Below are 22,323 nucleotides of genomic sequence, written 5' to 3'. Positions count from 1 at the left end.
CTCACCTTCTCCCAGCTTTCTCTGTGGGCCTTCCCTGCCTGCCAAGGGCCTGTCCTCTACCCTGCTCTTGGCCATGTACTAAGCCCTGCCCGGTGCTGGCTGCCCATTGCTTCCCAGCTCCATGAGCAATGAGTGTGTCCCTGTGGCTCTGGTTTTTAGCAGTAGGAACCCCTAACAAAAGCTGCATCCTCAACTTTAGTCTTTACTCGAAAACAAAGCTGGAATTTAAAAATTTTCATCTGTCTTCTTATCTAGACAAAATGGTTCCAAACCAGAGAAAAAGTTGCTGTCTGTTTTTAATCTATACTGAATTTCAAAAATGGACAAGGCTTGTTAACATGCTAAGAATATTCCCATCAGGACTTGAGTACAGAATGATGCTGGGTCATGTGCTAAGTGCTAAACTTTAATTTGGATTAGAGGGAAGAGTCTATTATATTTGAGAAGAAGAATACAAATTCCAATATTAAAATCATTTTAGAAAAACACAGAGACCCAGCCATGTTTAAAAGGCACTGCGGTCCCTTCTCCCAATATTTTTATTATAAATGTGATTTTTTTAAGAGGAGATTAGGGGGTATCAGTCTATGGATAATTATATGGAATCTTTATGTGATGTGTGTTACTTTCACTGAATATGCCGGCTTCTTGTGGGACTGAACATGGAGGCTGAGGGAAGAGTTCAGAATAGCTTGACATGTGCTTAAAAGGTGCTCACACTTGGATTTCCTTTCAACTGTCAGGTTTAGGACTTGATCAAGTTCAGCAAGAAGGGGAAGACCCACCAGGTCGCCAGACCCCAGTTTACTTGTCCCTTGCCAACTGTGGAGACAGAAGTGTCTGGCATTGACCAGGCTGAGCAGAGAAGGGGTGAAGATAACTCACCCTTCTTTCCCTCTGTCCAGGCATGGTCAGTATTTGAGTGTTTGGCCCTCTTTCAAGCCTAGCAGGCTAAGTAGAAGGACTGAATTATAGTGAAAGACATCAGAAAGTTCTCCAAAGCTGCACCACCCATCATCTTTATCCAGGTGTGCTATTTAATGTTATTTTAAAGATGTCTGCTGGTGAACTTGTCTTTGCCTAGTTTTCTAATGGGAAGGAAAACGAGTGTGTGTCTGGGAAGGGACAGGGGAATGAGAAAAGGTGCCACCTCTCCCCTCCTCCTCTTTTCTTGGCCCCCACATCGGCATCCTTGCCAGGCATTACCTGCCTCTGTGTCTCTCATAACTCTTCGTCACCTTTGAGAAAGAGTAATTATGTTGGCACTCACGTGAGGGTGGTACACACCTAGTGGTGTCAGGAAATAGTTTTTTTTTTTTTTTTTGTCATATGGTGTGGGCTGGATGAGGCCCAAGGATGCTAAGTGTACTGCTGTCGCGGCCACATGAACGATCACATAAGACACGGACTGACAGTACAAGCTGTAAGGGGAGAGGCTCCCCAAAGGGGCAGGAGAGCCCTGAATAACTTTTGCAGTGGTCTTTTATTGAGGGGGTAAAACAAAGGGAGGCAAGAGTGTATGTGCTCAAGGAAATGATCTCTAAAGGTGGCAAGAGGGTATGTGCTCAAGGAAATGATCTCTAAAGGTGGCGAGAGGGTATGTGCTCAAGGAAATGATCTCCAAAGGTGTCAAGAGGGTATGTACTTAAGGAAATGATCTCCAAAAAGATGACATGCAATATTCTCCACTAATCCTTCAAGGAACTGTCCTAAAATCCTTAATGTTTGACATCAGCCTTACTATTGCAGGACTGATCTTTGCTCCTCCAGGATTACTTGGTGGCTTGCCTGCAAGTGGTAAGAGATTTCCAAGCTTGCCAGGAGAATGTCTTATTCTCAGCAATTTCTCAGATGAGTTCTGAGATGGGTGACTTTTCTAGTAAGTATGACATTCAATCCTCTATATACTGCAATGTGTAGGACAGTCAACTCCAAAATGTTTTAGCTTTCCTGTTGAGAAACACTGAGCTAGGAGCTTAGTATAGGCACTTAGATTTTTAACAGAATATGGTCTGAAAATTAAGTGACACTAAATAGGTGACATACACTGAGCCTTTACTATGTTCCGTGCTGGACGTAGAGATTTGTATGGGTTATCTTATTTGAGGCTTGCCACAGCCTGATTTTACTGTTGAGGCTGAGTCTCAGAGAAGTAAGAAACTTGCTCAAGACAGCTAATGAAAGGTGGCGCCTGGGTGATTCACACTCACATACTAAGTTTTAATCACATCCCACATAAACGTCCAGCCTTGGGCCAACAGCCTACGTGTGGATATGTGAGAACTATTTTGCTTCTCTGTGGTGTGCTGGTGGATATCATCAGCTTTTGCTAGTGTTTGTATATTTAATACCCAAGACAACTCCTCTTCTTCCAATGTGGTGCCGAGAAGCCAAAAAATTGGGCACTCCTGTCACACAAAGCAACACAAAAGCCTCTCTTCGTGTTGGTCTTTATTTATAGCTATAAACGACATCCCGCTGGGATAGAGGGACTTACCGGAAACTTTAGAAGCCACAGCTATTTGCAAGCTGCTTATTTACAAGATCAATCTGGGAGTAGAGAAAGAACTTATTTTCTAGATACATGTGGAAAGAAGGATTTAGAATTAAGAAAAATACTCCAGGGAATTCAGTCCTTTGTGAACATTTTCTCTCTGATTCTTCTGTGTTCCCACAAGATTATATTACATTTTGGGTGACCCTAGAGAAAAGTGGTGGACCCCAGTCCAGGGCTGCTGGGTGCTGGAGTACAATCGCCATGTTGCCTCCTAGAATTTGAGTTGCAGGAATGACACCAGGGCCACAGGCTGGCTTCTCCACCTCAGCCGGGCTGAGTGAGCTCGTTTTAAGAAAATATTATCAATGGAATCACTGGGGTTCTCCTTCCTTGCCTCCCCTCCTCCGTTCTGACCCACATCAAAGTAGGAGAGAGGAGGGAGTGCTTGGTAATGTGGGAGAGGGAAGAGCATGAGGGGGAGAGAGAGAGGGCTGGGGACAGGGGGAATACGCCGGAGTTCTGTTACCAGGGGAACTGCGTTTCAGTAGAAGAAAATGCTTAATCTGGTGGTTTCTAATACTGGAACAGGCAGACCATTTATCTTCATTCCCTCCTGAGACAGTAGGAGCTAAGTACTTCATGGGGCCAGCTGAAGGACTGACTCAGGATGAATGAAGGGTCCAGACAAAGAAGCAGGACCCTGAGGGTAAGTACAGGCAAGAAAGGCTAAGAGAGCCCCCAGGGAGAAGGGGTGAAGAGGCGGAAAGGCACTTTCCTTTTCTTTCCAGAGAAAGGAAAGTGGCAGAGACTCAGAAAGGAGGGTTGGGAGACCCCTCTCTGTGCTTGGCCACAGAGCCCCACGCTTTCCTCTCTACGGTTCTACCTTTGCTGATATTAGGGGTCTAATAGAGACGGACACCCAGTCACACACGCAAATCCATGAGGGAAAAGTGAAGGATACATACCACAAGGATTCTTTTATCAAGTACTTTTTTTGTTATTCATCTTTTCCCATTTTCTGGTCATATATCTTTCATAGTTTTCTATACTATGCTCGTTTTACCTATGAAATTAGAACAGAAAGTATTTTATCCTGCTACTCAATAGTGGTTAAAGATAAACTGTGAAATGCACCCTGGGAAGAAAAGCCTCTTCAAGATTTTTCTCTCCCCCCCAGGGAAAATTCATCAAAGAGAAATGGAAAGTGATGAACATCTGTTCTAGGATCACACATCGTTGTCCCTTGTGTGGAGAAGGACGTGTAGAGACTGCGCTAACGGGAACGCGGGGTGCCGTCTCATCTGCCTGTCCTGTCTGCCTCATAGCACCCCAAATATAGGTGCTCATTTATATTTAAAAAGTGAATTTTCTCTAACTTTGAATCAGATGCTGGAAAGGAAAAGATTTCTTCTTTATAGATTACATTCATTAATGAAATATATTTTCCACTTGGCGGGGTAAAGGAAAATTAAAATGTCAAGACCCCCCAACTCTTCGTGGGAGAAGGAGAGTTAAGCCTGGGAGCTTAACTGCTGCAATCCTTTTTCCAAAGAAACAGTTGTGATCTCACCACCCTGTGTTATAACCTTATGCACAAACCAGGCTCCCACCTAGGACAGAGGCCTTTTGCCTCTCTGGATGGCCCTGTCCTCACAGATTATTTATAAGGAAATTCTTTGTTAGCCCCTAAACTTTTCACTGACACACAGCCCCCCATAAAACAAGTGCATGCCAATTAGAGCCTTAAGATTGTACCCTAAGTTGCTTCTTATACCTGGGTCCCTGAGACTGAGGTCTCCCGCTGCAAGCTTATCTTCACAGATGCAGAACAAGGACAAGATAAGATCAATTGCTCCTTTGCTTACCCTGAGACAGCTACGTGATTGATTTGTTCCTCCACTTCCTTTTTTACTTTTTTAAAATATTCACCTTATTTTAAGTAAAATGTTGATTTTTTGAGTGCTAATCAGAGCCTCACAGGAAGGGTAACCACTGCCCCATCCCTTCTCCTTTTTCCTTCTGTGTGTGTTCTCCCTTAAATACTGAGCCCCGAACCTCTCTGTGGAGAGCACAGGTCACAGATGCCTCTGTGGTTTCTGCTTTTCTGGGGCACATTCTCAAACTTGGGCTTAATGAACCTCAACTGATGGCAATTCTCGCCTTAGTCCAGTCGTATTTGGGCTGTCTGGAGAAGCACTGCACCCTGAGCAGCAACATTAGCAAAGCCGCTTTACTATGGTGTGTTTTGATAAAGAATTTGGGAAAAAAATCTAAATATAGCAGACACACACAAATTAAAACTCAAGCACCATTTTAAACCCTCCTCTGCAGTTGACTAAAATTGATCTCCCTAACAAGAGCTAAAAATAGCAGGAGGAAAAAAAAAAGAATAGACAATGACTTTTCATATCACTCCCTGCAGGCATTTTCAGTGACAATGAACATGACCTTCCAGAGCCATCCTAGAGAGCAGAATGAAGGCTGGCATTTCACTTCCCACCTCTGATTTACTGCCCACTTAGTATGATGTGCCCTCTATTTTGCCAGCTTTGCTGATTGGTATGGATAAGCTGTTTTGCTGGGCTGGGTTTTTATTTTTCCTATTTTGTTTTACATCAAAGAAAGGACACAGTGCTTGTACTGCTTCTAGACTCAGGAACAATAGGTATTATAAAATAAATAAAAGTTAGCATTCAATTCATTGTCCACATCAAGGTCAGAGCCCAGGACTTCTACAAATTCAGCAGAGCCATGAATAGAAACACACAAGGCCTCTGCTTTATAGAGACTGGCCCTTAAAGAGAGCAGGAGGCAGATTTTGATCTGTACTTCCCAGGGGACATTAGAGGAAAGCATGGAATGTGCTGGAAAGAATTGATGCAGCAATGGGTGTGGTTGGGGGGTCACTAAGCAAAGAAATGAAACGAGAGGGAAGAAAATGCATAAGTTGTTTTGTATTTTAAAATTTTTGTTTTATACCGATCTTGAATTTCTTGTAGAGAAAATCTTTTTACTGCCCAGGATAAAGGTACTGGCTCAATCTGTTCTTTCTCCTTTCCAATGGCAGAGGGACATATCTTACTGGCTGTGTAACCTTGTGCCTCCCCATCCCCAGCCATATAAAAGGGCATAACAACAATATTCGTTACTGCCTGTGAGCATTAAACGAGATAATATAGTAAGGTATTTAGAATAGTTCCTGACATACCGTGAGCCCTGTATAGAATTTTAAGCCATTTTTAAAATCATTTAATTAAAAAAAAATAACAATTTTTCTTACTTTCTGGATCAAAGATAGAATTCGCAGTCATGGAGACAGTGATTTAGAATGTTTAAATTTGTGCCTCTCATAATTTCTAAGACATAAACTTGCTCTCACTATAATCGATGGAGCTGAGAGATGCTTCTTGAATATTATGTGGCCTGTGTCTCCTGCTGCTGACATCTTGTTAAGTATTTCAAATGATTTCGATGGAAACCCACAGGTTTGGGTCTGATTGTGGCTCCTCCGTTATTACACTGTTCTCTTTCTGCTTATTTCCAGTGCTTCTCTGGAAGTGTTTAGGACCTTGACTTGTCTCTCTCTGAAACAGGGTCACTGAGATCCCTTCCAGAACAGGCAGACTCTGTTTTGCCCCTTGCTTGTCAGAGCTCAGGACTCTGTCCTCTAGGAAAGAGTCCTAACTAGGTATGTCCTTGCCTCTGGGGCGGCCAGTCGGTGGACTGGAGTGTAGCCCGAGTCTGCCTCGCGCAGGTCCCTGCTTTAGGATGTCCTCCCAGACTGACTTTCCCCAGCACCTGTAGATTTCTGCAGATCTTCTCAGTCATGGGGCTCTACCAAGTTAGCATTGTTACCAGCCTAAAGCAAAACACCATTTCTTTGATCATTTCAGTTGCTTTTCTCTGCACCCACCCTAATATGTTTCTCTGCTTCTAGACCCGAGGTAGACATCCCATAACATGCAATTAGTTATAATTTGTTAGTGGAATTTTCCTGCCGGAGGCTTAAAAATAAATTTTACAAAATCACCTTTTTTTCCCCCAAATGTAAATGCTAGAAGTCCTCTCATGATGGAGAGCATTAATTTAAGGCTGCCTGACTCGGGCTGGCTAAAGTCACAAGACAGCAACAATTTGCCAGTGAAGCAACTATCTCTAGGTGGGCTCTCTGCACTCATTGATGCATCTGGTCAATATTTACCAAACATCAGCTATGTTCCTGGTACTAGCAGGTGCTGGGACTATCAAAATAAACATGCATCCTCCCCTCCGAAAGTAGAGCAGACAGTAAGTTGAACAACTGAAAGTTACCATAAAGAGAAGCGAGCATTTGTGCAAAGTGCCACCAGGAGACCGAAAGAGCAACTTCCTGCCTTGGCACCTTGTCAGGGAGGGGGCAAAGACATGGGTGGGGGCAAAGATGCAGCGGGTGGCCCTGTTCCCTCCTTGTTGTAGCTGAAACAGTCTCGTCTAATACTACCGCTGTGATGATGTCAACTCAGTTTTGTTGCATATAAATCACTCATCTGTGTGGGCGAGGAAGCTTTAAGGACACAGGAAGGGGACAAATGGATAACCAAATAAAGACAAACAGCTTCAAATTGCTGGCAGGGGATGGAGAGAAAGATATCCTGAATATATCCACACTGCAGCTGTTCCACAGACATAGTATCAGTCGTCCTTAAAAAGCAGGACACCCTCACTGCTGGCTCTTGCACGCAACCATGCGCAGGCCTTCATTTGCACACTCGCCTGACAGGAGGCTAGGCTTTCTGGAAGTTTAGAGTGGGCTTAGACGTCACTGTTGATCCAGAGTAAGAATAAATGTTTGGCCAGTGTCAGAACAAGTCTAAAGTCAGTCAAGGCAGCTGATGTCCTTCACAGAGGACCATCTGACGCATGGAGGAAGCTCAGTCCCTGGAGCCAGAGCAGCCAGGTTTCAACTTGGCCTTTGTCACTAACCAGCTAGCAGTAGAAATTTCATACATATTTCTACACAGTTTCCTGCTCTGTGAAAGGAAGATGATAATAGTTCCTATCTCTGCATTTATCACATAAGGCACCTAAAATGGTAGATAGTACGTTTATGGTGATAAGTTATAGGTCAGCACATAATTGAGGTAAAAAGCATTCATTTTCAACACTGTAGGCAACTCTAAAGAGAACTCCCTTTTTTTACCCCCTTCTCTTTAAGACAATTTCCTTCTTCCTTCTTCTCTGGTTCTTGCCAGGCTCTGTGAGCTTCCCTTCCAAGGCCTAATTTCCCCCAAATCCGTTCCTTCTGCCCCTACGCATCCCAGGTCACACTTGTCCCTGGCAGCACCTTCCAGAGCCCTTACCTTCTGTCTGCATCAAACTTTGTGAACTTTGACATCAGATGAATGTTCTCTCACGTTCTCAACAAAAATAATTTGAATTTTATTGGTTTATTGGCCCCTAGTGAGTGCACCAGAGGCTAGCTGGGATCTAGTCAGAAAGTCCAACTGAGCCTGAACCTCCTTTAGGAATAGTGAAGTAGGGAAAACACAGCCCTGGAAGCCCCAGAGCCCTCATTGGTAAGTCGTCCTCCTTCCTCCCTGCTCTGGGCCTTAGTTTCCTGTTCTGTAAAATACAAGTCAGTCAGTGACTCCTAGGTCCTTTGGTCAGGACCTTAGCGAGTCTTCCAAGAGCTCTGTTGGCAGACTTTCAAAGCAACTCTACAAAGTGTGCAAACGCCTTCTTGTTAGCATCTGTGATAGGAGTCAAACTGGCCCCTCCCAGGACCTTGGCTCTGATTGGTCCTTTGGGAGGAGTGAGGAGTTGCACTTGTCTCCTTCCAAAATGTCCTGCATCACTGTAGGAAATGGCTTTGCAGGGTTCAGCCTGAGCAGATTTGATTTATCAGATTCGCTATATGACATTTAAACATATCACATACAGCTCCCTTTGAAGAGGGAGTGCACACGCTCACAATTCCTGGATGTGAACTAGACATTCAAGGAAATCACATTTCACAAATATCTCCCTTATTATTGTATTGCTTATTTCATCAGCCTGTCTTAGTTACACATATCCCGCTTCTCACAATGGCTCTGTGAAGGTGACACTTATGTCCATTTTAAAGGTTCAGGCTAAGTTGGACTTTCTGACCAGATCCCAGCTAGCCAGAGAAGCTGAGTGATTGGATAGCGATTACAAAGAAACCCCTAGGACAGTGGTTGTCAACCTGTGGGTCGTGACCCACAGGAACTGTATTAAAGGGTTGCAGCATTAGGAAAGTTGAGAACCACTGCCCTAGGAGCTTGCTCTTGGGCATGCTGCAATTAAACTTGAAGACCACAGAGGCAACAGGCAGCCATTCCCTTGCAGGGAGTGTTTATTAATCAAATCGGCCTCATCTTAATCTGATTGCCCAGTAAGGTGAACAGATCTCTTGGTTTGTCTGGGAATTTACTGGTTTTAGCACTGAAAGTGGCCAAAGAACTCCTCAGTCCTGGGAAAATCAGGACCGTTGTTCACCATAATTCCAAGAGTTCTCACATCTCATGCACGAATACCTATGTAAGAATCAACATATGTAATTATTAAAACTGCAGATTTCACAGGGTGGGTGATTCTGGGACAAATATTTTCCTGATCATACTAAATTCCTTACCAGTATTTCTACCCCAGATCTATTAAATTAGAACTTCTTAGAGGGGGATCAGGGCATTCAGATTCTGTGGGCAGAATGGGGACCAAAGACTCCATTTTTGGCAAGGGAAAACCCCCTAGAAAAGGGAAAAATTAAAAAGTGAGCTGAGTGAGGTGGAAAAAGGAAAGTCAGCTAGTTGACCTTTAAACCAGTCATTGCTAAATTTCTTAAAATTTCCTGCTTTTCCTAGAGCTCTGTATCCTGGGGGATACAGCTTACTAACACTCCTTCTGGGTCTGTAAACACTCTCAGGAATAATGGCCACAGAAGATGCTGTGGCAAGGCCTGTTTTCTGCCCAGTAAACAGACAAAGCAAATACCCATTGTTGAGATTTGCATTTGGCTGGGGCACAGATCAAGGGAATAGCTTGAGCCCTGAAATATGGGCAGGAGGGCTTATATCCCTTATCGCAGAGGAAGACCCTCTGGTGGTGATGAGAGGAAAATTCCCCTCTCCCACCAATTCTTCAGAGGAGATTGACTCCCGTGGTGTTTCATTCCATAGGGAACTACCGGAGTTTAACCCTAACCTAGGAATCTGTGTGAGTGACCTCAGACAGGAGGCTGCCCCCACACGAGGCTCAAGCTCTGAATTTCTCAAGGCTGCTCAGACTCTTAAGGTCAATGATTATAGAAACAATAGGAGTTGATATACTTGCTCAGAGAAACAGCTGGTGTCTTTGTTTCCTTCTTCAGCTTACCTTTGGGCTAATGAACAAATAGCCTTCAATCAAATCTGAGTGGAACTGACACTCAGGGCCACTGCTGGAACCCCACAAGTGGGTGGTGGTCCCCTGAGTTCCCACTTTTTTTTTTTTTAGATTATAAGTTTTTTTTATTTTTATTAAATCATAGCTGTGTACATTAATGCGATCATGGGGCACCATACACTGGTTTTATAGACCATTTGACATATTTTCATCACACTGGTTAATATAGACTTCCTGGCATTTTCTTAGTTATTGTGTTAAGACACTTATATTCTACATTAACATGTACCCTTGTAAGATGCACCGCAGGTGTAATCCCACCAATCACCCTCCCTCCATCCATCCTTCCCCCTCCCTTCCCTTCCTCTCTCCCTTCCCCATATTCTTAGATTATAACTGGGTTATAGCTTTCATATGAAAGCCATAAATTAGTTTCATAGTATGCAAATCAAAACTACCTTGAGATACCATCTAACTCCAGTAAGATTAGCGCATATCACAAAATCCAAAGACCAGAGATGTTGGCGTGGATGTGGAGAAAAGGGAACACTTCTACACTGCTGGTGTGAATGCAAATTAATACATTCCTTTTGGAAAGATGTTTGGAGAACACTTAGAGATCTAAAAATAGATCTGCCATTCAATCCTATAATTCCTCTACTAGGTATATGCCCAGAAGACCAAAAATCACATCGTAACAAAGGTATTTGTATCAGAATGTTTATTGCAGCTCAATTCATAATTGCTAAGTCGTGGAAAAAGCCTGAGTTACCACTTTTGAAAATTCTATTCTGTGTGTCTTGTCTCTTTCTTTCCCGTCATTTCTAAGTTTATATTTCTTCAGTTGGTTGCTACCAGATCCACAGGTCTTAACGGACCATGCCCCTGGGACAGGACCCCGGCAAGATTTTACTTTTATTTACATTTATTTATTTATTTAGGCCAGAGTCTCACTCTGTACCTTGGGTAGAGTGATGTGGCATCATAGCTCACAGTAACCTCAAAATCCTGGACTCATGTGATCCTCTTGTCTTAGCCTCCCAAGTAGCTAGGACTACAGGTGCCTGCCACAATTAGTTTTTACATTTTTAGTAGAGATGGGGTCTCACTCTTGATCAGGCTGATCTCGAACTCCTGAGCTCAGGCCTCCCAGAGGGCTAGGATTACTGGCAAGAGCCACCTCGCCAGGCCAGATTCTACTTCTAAAACTCCCCTTTGTTCCAAAAGAATCACAAGTAGATACAGCAGACACGAGGACCATTATTTACTATAGGATCCATAGTGCTGAACATCTCAGGTGCCACTTGGTTTCAGCCCCTCTAATTTCCACCATTTATTCTCCTGAGATAATACAGGAAAAATGCTTTGGAGAGCAAGGTGGCATCATCTGCTGGAATTGAGGACAATGTGATTTCTACATATAAAACCTACAGAAACTTTCGCACAAGTACAAAGACAAGTGTATATAAGAATGCTCACTGTAGCTTTGACTGTGATAGCAAATACAGTAGAACTTCCATAGCTGACCACCTCCCTACATTGACCACCTCCTTAAATTGACCTCATTTTCATATATTGGACACGCGTCACATGTACCTATCAGTACAGTAGGCCCAGTTCACCAATGTTAACCAGTTTGTTACAGTCTCTTGGGTGGTCAACTTACAGAGGTTCTACTGTACCTGAAACTGATCTAAATGCCCATCAATAGGAGAGTGGATAAATAGAGCGTGGTCATATATGCCCATATTGGAATATCATACTGCGGTGGGAATGAGTGAATCAAAACTTATATGCCAACATCAGAACAAAATAACCGATAGTTAGAGGCTACTGATAGTTAGAGGCACTGACTTCTTGGAGACTTAGAAGGTTATCCTGGCAGGCAGGTTGTCTTGCAACAGAGGCTTCATAGTGTGTACAATACCTGCGGCCATGGTCAAACTGAGTTGCACAGACAGACACCTCTGCTAGCTGACAGAGCTCATTTTGCCTATTCTTAGGTATAGAAAGAAATCCCCTAAGAATTAGGTAGTGCTGTTGGATATCAAAATAACTCCATAGCAATCCAGGAGTCGCATGGACCACCATCATTTCAGCCAGGTTCCCTAACTGTATTGCTTTTAAACAGGTGCAAAGCCTGACTCCGCATTCTCATCCATCCTCCCCTCTCAAAATAAAGAGCAGTAAATCCATTAGAAATGCAGATGTTACTGTGAACCCAGGATTTCAAGGTTGTTAATCTCGTTTGGCTTTTCTAGGTTGCTGACAAATGTTTATTTTGAAAATAGGCCGCAGAGCTTACCCGGTCCTAGTTTGGCCACGGCATAGAGGAGGTCATAGTTGAGGACCGGCGTGGCATCGCTGATGGGCTGCCAGCCAACGGGCGGAGAGGACGGGGGTGAGATGAGAAACTGCTTGGCAGGCTGTGGCGGAGCCAAATGCAGTTTGTCTCCATCTGTCTCTGGAGTCTGCACCTTTCAGACAGAACAGAACGGCAGACACTTTATTCATTATGGCTTCAGAGGTGCCATGTTGGTACGCTAAGATGTGCAGTTTATTTTCTGCCTCTGACAAATAAACCAATGAACCAGACGGTAGTAACATTACTACCTACCACATGTACAGCGTTCTTATTTCATCCTTAAAATAGTGGATTTCACCCAAAGGCCTCACTAAAACACCCGCTCTGAGCTCTGATTGAGGAGGCATGGGTGGGGCCTGAGGTCTGTGTTTCTAACAAGCTCCCAGGGCAGGCTGAAGCTGCTGGTCCACGGCCCTACCCCAGACCTGCCAGACTTTTCTTCCTCTTCGTTCCCCTACTTCTCCTCCCTCTGTCCCTTCCTGCCTTCTCTCTTTCCCTTCTTCCCTTCCTTCCCACTCTCTTTCCTCCCTTCCTTCCTGTTGAAGTAAAATTTACGTAACACAAAGTTAACGACTTTGGAGTGAGGAATCCAGTGGCACGTAGCACATCCCCAGTGTCTGCGACTACTTCCTCTACCAGATCCGGGTCATTTTCACCACGGTGAAGGAAATCCCAGACCCGCTACAGTCACCACTGTGCCTGCCTCCCACGAGCCCCCGCAACCACCATGCTTTCTGCCTCTGCAGATTTATCTGTTGTGGGTATTTCATGTAAGTGGAAACACAGCATATGTGACCTTTGTGTCTTTCACTTAGTGTAATGTTTCCAAGGTTCATCGACATGGCAGCATGTATCAGTACTGTATTCCGGTCTACGGCTGAATAATATTCTATTGTCTGGATACCCTATAATTTGTCTATGCATTCACCTGCTGATGGACAGCTGAGTTGCTTCCACCTTTTGTCTCTAGGGAAGAGCGCTGCTATGACATGTATGTATGTGCATTTGTTTGAGTATCTGGGTTTTTTTGAGAAAGAGTCTAACTCAGTCACCCCTGGGTGGAGTGCTGGGGTGGCATCACAGCTCAGAGCAATCTCAAGCTCTTGGGCTCAAATGATCCTCTTGCCTCAGCCTCTCTAGTAGTTGGGACTACAGCACCTGCCATGATGCCTGGCTAGTTTTGCACTTATTTTTAGTAGAGACAGGGTCTCGCTCTTCTTCAGGCTGGTCTCTAATGCCTGAGCTCAAGCAATCCACTGGCCAGGGCCTCCCAGAATGCTAGGATTACAGGCATGAGCCACTGCCCCTGGCCTGCTGTTTGAGCACCTGTTTTTAATTCCTAAAAGAGGAATTTCTCGGTCAGATGGTAACTCAATGTTTAACTTTGAAGGAGCCAGATGAGGCTTTAAAGGTGAGGAAACTGAGGTTTGTCCAAGTCACACAAAGCAGTAGTAGGTGGGATTAGAACATGGATGTGAGGCCAAAGTCCATGTTCTTTTCACCGTGCCATCTCGGTAGAGTCCGAAGTGGAAACCACACGTACAGATCACTTGAAAGATGGATCAAGGTATGTCTGTCTAGTGACGAGGAGTGGACACTAAAGGAGCGTGATGGATATTGATTTCCTATTGCTGTGGACTCTGCGAGCACTGCCAAGCATTACCCACCCCCCTTTGGAACAGCTACATTTTACTTTTGGACAAAACAAGGCACCAAATTAATTTCCATTTTTGTAACCTTTTCTCATGAATATGAATCATTGGAAAGGTTATACTGTCCCCTAAAACTGTCATATAATTTACGTTTTAATTATAACCCTGACAAGAAGGTTAGGAGTCATCGTAATTAGATCATAGATCATTCTTATTTCAACAACTAGCTGGCATTTATTGTGCATTTACCAAATACCAGGCACTTTAACATGCGATATTTCATGTAATCCTCATAACAGCAGCATGGGGTGTTTATTACTAACATCCCCACTTTGCTGATGAGGAGATGGAGCCCCAGCGAGGTTATAGACCTTGCCCAGGTTAGAGCCCAGGCTGTCAGTTGCAAAGCCTGCTTTCCAAACCATCGAGCAGTCCTGTCTGGGAATCATGATACAGATCTGTTTTCCAGTGAACTAATGTATAAACTATAAACCAATCTGAAAGGAGAAAGGGCTCCATTTACATTTTAGAAAGGTAAAAAAATAATGTAGGGCAAAAGGAATAACTTTGGTAAAGAATTATCTTACCTGTGCAAAATACAGTTTTAATTTTTTCCCTCTGAACTGGGTTTCATGAAGCTCTATCCTGGCTCGGGCTGCAGATTTAGGATTGCTGAAGTTTATTCGGACACGTCTGAAACTCTTAAATAGCTGGAACGTCACACAGTCATCATAAGTGCGGAAGAGTCCCTCAAATTTTTCCTGATTAAAAAATACAAAGAGGAAAATCATGTGTCATGAGTCTTGTATAATGCCAGACCTGATAAATACAAGTAACTAATTAAATAGGCCATTTCTAACATATATTTAAAATGTAACATTAGAAATGTATTTTTTAAAAAATCTATTGGCCCATTGCCAGGTGCTAAAAGTGCTTATAGGTTCAGTAGAAGGATTCATAAACTGGGTGTCCACGGATCTGTAAAGGACCAGTGAACAGGGTTCAAGATGCAAGAAACACATTGAAAATTATGTAAAATGTTGAGTATCTATGTTGTGGAGAGGGATCGTTATTATCATTGTGTTCTCAGAGGAGCCCCTTATCTCCAAAATATTAAAGCTACTGAGCAAAGCGTGTCGTAAACATTAGTGATTATCAGTCTTAGGGGAACTTTTCTTAGCTAAAAATATGGGTTTCCACACCACCTAAAATCCTAGTCAGACAGCATGATGTAATTATTCTTGGTCCATAAAATGTGTGTAGAAGGCAGAAAAAAAGCCCTTGAGTCATTTTTCAGTCTCTTCCTCTGAAGAGTCTATGTGTTCCAAGTGCTATCGCTGTCAGAAAAAGGGTTCTCTTCATCACCTGGGTCCCCGAGTGACTGTGAGGAACAAAATTAACTTTCCCTGTATCCCCACCCCATCCTATAGCCAGTTTTTCCTTGGCAAGAAAAAAAATCCCTTTATTGCATTAAACCACTGAGATTTGGGGATTATTTTATGCCTGAAGTATAGTCAAATCTATCACAATACAAAGCCATAATTTAAAAATTTAGACTCAATACACAATTTCTTTCTTTCTTTTTTTTTTTTTTTGAGACAGAGTCTCGCTTTGTCATCCTTGGTAGGGTGCTATGACATCACAGCTCACAGCAACCTCACATTCTGGGGTTTAAGCCATTCTCTTGCCTCAGACTTCCAAGTAGCTGGGACTATAAGTGCCACCACAACGCCTGGTTTTTAGAGGCAGGGTCTCTCTCTGGCTCAGGCTGGTCTCCAACTCCTGAGCTTGGGCAATCCACCCACCTTGGCCTCCTAGAGTGACGTGTGCCACTCCATGACCGGCCTCAAGACACACTTTCAATCCAAGTAAACAAATATCTATGAAGTGCTCACTTTGTATGAGGTATAATCTCTCTCGAGGCTTTGGGAAGATACAGTGATGAGTATCATATTATTCTAATAATCTAACACGAGAAGCAGACACAGACACAAAATAAGGGAAGACTCAGGAGGTTGGGAAAGGAGCACAAGGAAGAGCAGAGAATTAATCATATGCACACATTGATACCATCAGTCTGGTTCCTCTTAGCCTAAAAAAAATCCTTATTATAAGAAAATTAGTGTCAAGCAATTTGTATGCTCTTAATGGAGAAATTGCCACGAAGGAAATAACTTCTAGATATATTTAAGAACGAAACCAACCTGATTCTTTTTAACAGTAAAAGGAATTTTGTCTTAAGAGTAAATACAAGTGGGAATGGAGACGCTGCATGGAAGATCAATATGGCAGGATTCACAGAATTTTAACTAGCAACAGCCCTAAGAGATGATGAATCCACCTTTCCCTCCTGACTCCTGAGGTCCAAAGGGGTAAGGAGCCATTGAGGGGCACATGGACAGTCAGTGGCAGAGCCACAACCAGGTCAAAATCCTTGTGACCCTGACCACAGAGCTATTGTCAACTATATAAAGAATTACACTGCTAGATGGACAGGAAAACAACAGATGGAGAGAAACAGACTGGCAGAGCAAAGAGGGAGGCACCTAAGAGACTCAGCACAGTGATGTGGGTTGTAAAATCACTGACTTCTGAGACAGTTCAGGCATTGAGAGGAACTTGTCTCAGACCCCCAGTCCACGCTGTCATCCTTCCGAACCCTGCTGTCCATTTCCGAGGATTCCTGGGCTGTGGCCCTCTGAAGTTCTTCCTGTTTGAGTCCTGTGTCTGCCCACATCCTTTCTCTGTTATACCAATACATCAATTCAGTCCAAGAACCCCAAAGAATGCAGTCACAACTCTTGTTTTATTTTGTTTCATGCCATTTATGGAGATTTGAGAGGTTCTTTTCTTCTTTTCCTGGCTCTTTTCATTCACTGCCTGTTCAGGGCAGCTTTTTTTTTTTTTTTGCAAACTCTTGGGCTTAGGCGATTCTCTTGCCTCAGCCTCCCGAGTAGCTGGGACTACAGGTGCCTGCCACAATGCTGGCTAGTTTTTGTTGTTGTTACTCTTGTTTAGCAGGCCTGGGCTGGGTTTGAATCCACCAGCCTGGGTGTATGTGGCTGGCGCCATAATCACTGTGCTACAGGCGCCAAGCCATCAGGCCAGTTCTTTCCTTACCTCTTAAGCCTTGAGAATCTACCAACTCCCAGGCTTGGGGCTTTAGCAACCACTCCAGAAGGGCTCCTTATGAAATTCTTTCCCGACAATACTATGTTTTCCAAACCCTGATGGACACAGTCTGTCTGTTTCCTCACAGTGAGAGTACTCTGAGCTGCTCAAAGCATGGCTGGTGGTTTGATTAGTTTGGGGATTTTTCAAGGAACTGGAGGAATAAAGAGATTAAAAGCTCTTGTTGTAAGGATAATATTTTTTAGGACAGAATCTTTGGGTCTTCTCTGTGGCTGGTATGTTTTTCCATCTCTAGTTTGGGGTTCTACAATTCTATCACCTCTCCAGGGGCTAAGCCTGGTCAGGCTTTGAGAGGGAGCTACTCTTAACCTTTGAATCTAATTCCTTGTTTTTCATTTTAACTTTCTTTTTAATGCCTCATGTTTCAGTTTATCAGAGCTGTCTGGCCTTTAGATCCTGCATTATGAACAAGGAATCAAGTAGGCTTAGGGAGGGCTGACAGCAAACGTCCTGTGTGCTGTCTTTGTTGTGAGGCCTTGGAAGACGTCAAGAATTGATCACAGTCTGTTCCCCACTAGCCCTCAATAGAGGGTTCCAGGCAACCACTACTTTCAAGTTGGGCTATTAACATAAACTTGTTTGATATGTCTTGTTTTGGGTGTAGGCCAGCAAGCAAAAAGAGCTCTTGCTCCCAACCTGGGGTAAAAAACAGAGTTTGGGGGCCAGGATTTTTACTGGACCATAGGGCTTAAAGTCTCTAATGATAATAGTAATAATAAACAGCAGTTGTAGTGGGTGACAGCTAGCTAAGAACTGGGGACTTGCTAGCCATCTCTATTTTCATTTACATTAGTAACATGACAAACATTTCATTTGCAGGGGCAATGGGACACCAGACCAAATTGTTTAGAGGCAGATCCAGCACAAGGAAACCACCAGATGTACCTTGAGGCAAAATAGTGCGGTGAAGATTGCTGGGTGCAGGAGTTCTCACCTGCCCTTCCAGCAAATCTTCTCCGGTTTGGATGCCCAGGTCCCCACCAGGTGCACAGCAATACTTTGTTGTCTTCTGGCTGCCATTTCTCTCCAGGCAGGTATTCCACAAACCCAAGACATTCTTCCTTTCCTCCATGGTTAGTTCTCTTTGTAGCCTCTGTTTCAATGAAGTTCTATGGGAGTGACCTCAAGCTCTTTGGTTTCAGAACTTATGTACATTCTTAAAAATTATGGAGGATCTTTGAGAACTTTTGTTAATGTGGGTTTTATTTATCAATGTTTATTGTACTAGAAGTTAAAGCTGAGAAACAGAAAAATATGTAGTTCTAAATCCATTTAAAAATAACAAGAGTAAATCCATCATATGTTAACATAATCTTTTTTATGAATAAGAACAGTCTTCCAAAACAAAAAGCTATTTAGTGAGATGACGGATATCGTTTTACATTTTTGAAAACTCTTTGATTTCTGACTGAGAAGATACCTGGCATGTCCTGTCTGCTTCAGTATTCAATCTGTCGCACTGGGTTGTTTTGACTAATGGGTTTGAAGAGAAGCTGGCCTCATCCAAATATGTGTTCAGAAGAGGGAAGAGTATGGTAATAGCCTTGCAAATAATTGTGAATATTTTTCCTTGATATCTCATCAAAACTCGACAAATGGTAGTCTCTTAAAGTATATGGCAATGTCAAATCTGAAGCCATCATAAGAAAACATTTTTTTATTTGATTATATTGAAATCCATTTATCTATTTTGCACTTTGAATTTTGTACCCATACGCGATGTTGCAATAGTGTACATTGGTCACTTGGAGAATACTGGTTTCCTGAGTTACGCAGCTTTTTCAAATTGGCCAATTTTTACACAAGATTAAAAATCACATTCATTACTGTTGCCACTTATCGAAACGTCTTCAGATCTTGGAAAGCTATCAAAGACATATTGGTGGATACAAAGTTTTCCAAAATTTGAACATTTGATTGGAAGCCTATTCTTTATCATTGGTGACAAACACTGTCAGTTATTTTCCTTCAAGTAACAGGTTCACTCTATTCATAACTTTTGAGAAAATGTTCAGTAAATACCTAAGTTTACATAACTACAGTTTGTCAGTTGTTTTCTTAAATAAAAATGGTGTTCCCTGAGAAAAGGAAGTGCCTGGGGCAGCTTAGAACATTTCCTGCGGTCCAACATAGTATTTTGGGATGCTCAGAAGGGCTTGTGCATTTTGCTACTCAGAATATTTAAAAGGTACATGCTCAAGGATAAAGAATTAACAAAAGGAATAATGTTCAGTGCTTCATCAGTTTTACTTTAAGTAAAATTGGTGTTTCTTTTTCTTTTTTTATTTAAATTGTGAGTGGGTGGTTGTGAATAATACAAATATAGTTGGGTGGCACCTGTGGCTCAAAGGAGTAGGGCACTGGCCCCATATGCTGGAGGTGGAGGTGGCGGGTTCAAACCCGGCCCCGGCCAAAAACTGCAAAAAAAAACAAAACAAAACAAACAAACAAACAAACAAAATATATATATATATACACACACACACACAAATACAGTCATGCAATGCAGAAAAACAGTTCGGTCAATGAGGGACCATTGTCAGGACTGCATGTATGACAGTGGTCCTGTAAGATTATGATGCTGTATTTTTACTGATGTTTTCTATGCTCAGGGGCACAGATATTTCCCACCGTGTTACAACTGCCTGCAGTGCTCAGTACAGTGACAGGCTGTGCAGGTCTGCACCCCAGGAGGAGCAGGCTACACAATACAGCCTGGGGTGCAGTAGGCTGTGCCCTCTAAATGTGATGGCATTTATTCCTGAGAGATGGGAGGGGTGAGTTAAAGATGGGCGAGTGTGGAAGTGGAACGAGCACACCTGAAAATGGCTGTTCTGCCTAAGGCAGGTGGGAGGTGAGGTCCTCTATCCAGAGCAGGGGAGGTGAGGGGAACCTGGGGGCTCATGGAGCCTGGAGAGTACTTAGAGCAACTGTTGTGGATGGAGGTAAAGAGAGTCAACACAGTGGGTCAAAGGGCAGTGTGATGAGTTGAAATGTGTTCTTCAAAGAGGATACGTTGACATCCTAACTCCCAGTCCCTCAGCATGTGACATTGTTTGGAAATAGGGTCACTGAAGATGTAATTAGTCAAGATTAGGTCACACTGGAGTGGGGTGGGACCCTCATCCAACCTGCCTGGTGTCCTTATAAGAATAGAGCCACAGGGAGACCCAGACACAGGGAGGCGTCAGGTGAAGATGGAGGGAGGCAGGGAGGCATGCTCTGCAAACCACTGGGGTCTGCAGGGGCAAGAAGGGATTATTCTGCAGCATGCAGAGGAGGGCGGCTCTGCTGACACCTCAGTTTGGGACTCCTAGTCTCCAGAATAGTGAGACCATACACTTCTGTTTTAAGCAACTCAGTTTGCAGCACTTTGTTATTACAGCCCCAGGACACATGTACAGAGGCCGTACAGCACCACCAGGCTCACTCAACCTGGGAAGGATGCAGTTTTAACAGAGCCGCTAACATGGCCATTTCCCCGGGGAGAGCAGGAAGTGGGTATCTATGTCATTCCAAGGTGATGTGTGCAAAACGGGGGGGTGCCCGTGTGCGTGTGTGTGTGTGTGTGTGTGTGTGTGTAGAACAGGAAGGAGGGAGGAATGACTTGAAGGGTTGAGGGGCTGGGCGTGGGAGGATATGAGGGAGGAGGAGAACAGGACAGTCGCCTCAGGCTGAAAGAGCACAGAGACACGAGGGTTTGAGTTTCCCAAGGAGCCAAAAGTTCAGTGGGCACCATACCATGAGAGGAGAAGGATAAAAAATTGCAAACCCAGAAGAGAATTTTCTAAATGTAAGGTTTCAGAAGTTTATCAGTATGAGATGCCCTAAGTCCAACATAGGCGCATGAAGGGGGTTCTGATATATGACAGGTGAAGATGATGGGACCGGAGGCCAAGGAACAGTGAGGCCAGAAGGCTGGACAGACACTGCCAACTCAGTGCGAGGGCAGGAGACAGAGTGCAGAGGACCATCCTGAGAAGGGGATGAGCTGCAGGAGAAATGGGGGAGAGACCTGGAGCACCGGGGGTACAGCATCCATCTAGCAGAGACTGGGAGAAAAGAGCTCAACTGCAGGGCAGGGTTTTCTGGAGGAGGCTGTGTATAAAAAGCATAAAAAGCGATAGAAGAGCAGTCTAGAAGCATCACGGGAGACCAGAAGCCTCCCTCACAGCTAGACTTGAGCTGGTAGGGACCAGCCCAAAGAGATGACTGCTGGGGAGTGAGCATGGCCTTGGGCAAAGCAGCACTCCAAAGGAGAGGGCGTGGAATGATTATTCTAGAACACAATTGCAGTTTGAGAAAAGTCACTGAGAGGAAAGTGAGAGAGGTTAGAAGAAGTGTTGGTGGGAGAGAAAGGGCTGGGGATGGTGAGCGGGGCTGGAAAGTGGCAGCACAGGGGAGGATACCTTGGATAGGGAGGATGTCAGAGCAACCCACACCCTCAGCACCTGGGAAAGATGGATGTGACAGGGACCAGAAAAGGTGAGGCAGAGTTGGCAGAGGGCCACCTGGTGTGACAGAAATGAGGCCACCGGGTCTGGGGCACTTGGGTCCAAAAGGTGATTTGATTATTTACTCTCTTCAATTTTTATGAGCTTCATCTTCCTTGAGTAAGAGCTACAAGGCATACACAGCAATGCTCCCTGGATACGCCTGCAAATGTGAACGTGGCTGTTACCAAATAACAGAGATCCAGACCTGGCTCAGGCTGTATTTGAAATAAAATAATTCTGTGGTACAGGTATGAACATGTGGGATTTTAAAGTTTCTACCTTTAGACACATTTGCTTTTCTTGAGTGGTTTGAAAAGAGTATAGACAGCTGTTTATTGCTGTCTTGGGGATGCTCACAGAGGTTTTCCTTAAATCTTATTTCACCCCCGCAATAATGGTTTGTTTATTTACTTGTTATATGTGCCCACATCTAACAAAACAACTCAACTATGGCTTAGAAAGGTACGTTAGAACACGATAAAATAAAGGAAATAGAAATTGAGTACAGCAAAAGTGGGAAACAAGAAAGAAACGTGAATTGGAGCCAACAGGGAGGTCTGTGCAGAAAAGCTGAAAAGCTTTCCGCAGAGTCCATGGCTGGGCCAACATTTTGCCTCTCATCTTTCTTAAAACTAACAGACCATTCATGTGGGCCTTATCTAAAACCCTTTGTCTAGAGGTACTGTGATGTGAAGATCACTGTCTCCAGTAGCTGTAGAGAGTGAATAAGCTGCAGGT

At 43.7% G+C, this 22,323-nt stretch overlaps 1 protein-coding gene across 3 annotated transcripts in view; it reads right to left on the bottom strand.

Moving 5' to 3' along the window:
• RCAN2 (regulator of calcineurin 2) overlaps positions 1 to 22,323 on the bottom strand; it is a 274,559-nt gene that overhangs the window by 10,724 nt on the left and 241,512 nt on the right. For all 3 annotated transcript variants that reach the window (XM_053603842.1, XM_053603843.1, XM_053603844.1), the window contains 2 exons: positions 14,485 to 14,658; positions 12,186 to 12,357 (listed from right to left, as the gene is read on the bottom strand). In XM_053603842.1, the coding sequence (XP_053459817.1) occupies positions 12,186 to 12,357; positions 14,485 to 14,658 (346 nt within the window). The remainder of the gene's footprint in view (positions 1 to 12,185; positions 12,358 to 14,484; positions 14,659 to 22,323) is intronic.

The sequence above is a fragment of the Nycticebus coucang genome, chromosome 9, assembly GCF_027406575.1.
Source record: "Nycticebus coucang isolate mNycCou1 chromosome 9, mNycCou1.pri, whole genome shotgun sequence".
Lineage (NCBI taxonomy): Eukaryota > Metazoa > Chordata > Mammalia > Primates > Lorisidae > Nycticebus > Nycticebus coucang.
The sequence above is the reverse complement of the archived record's forward strand: the minus strand, read 5'-3'. Positions and strand labels throughout refer to the sequence as shown.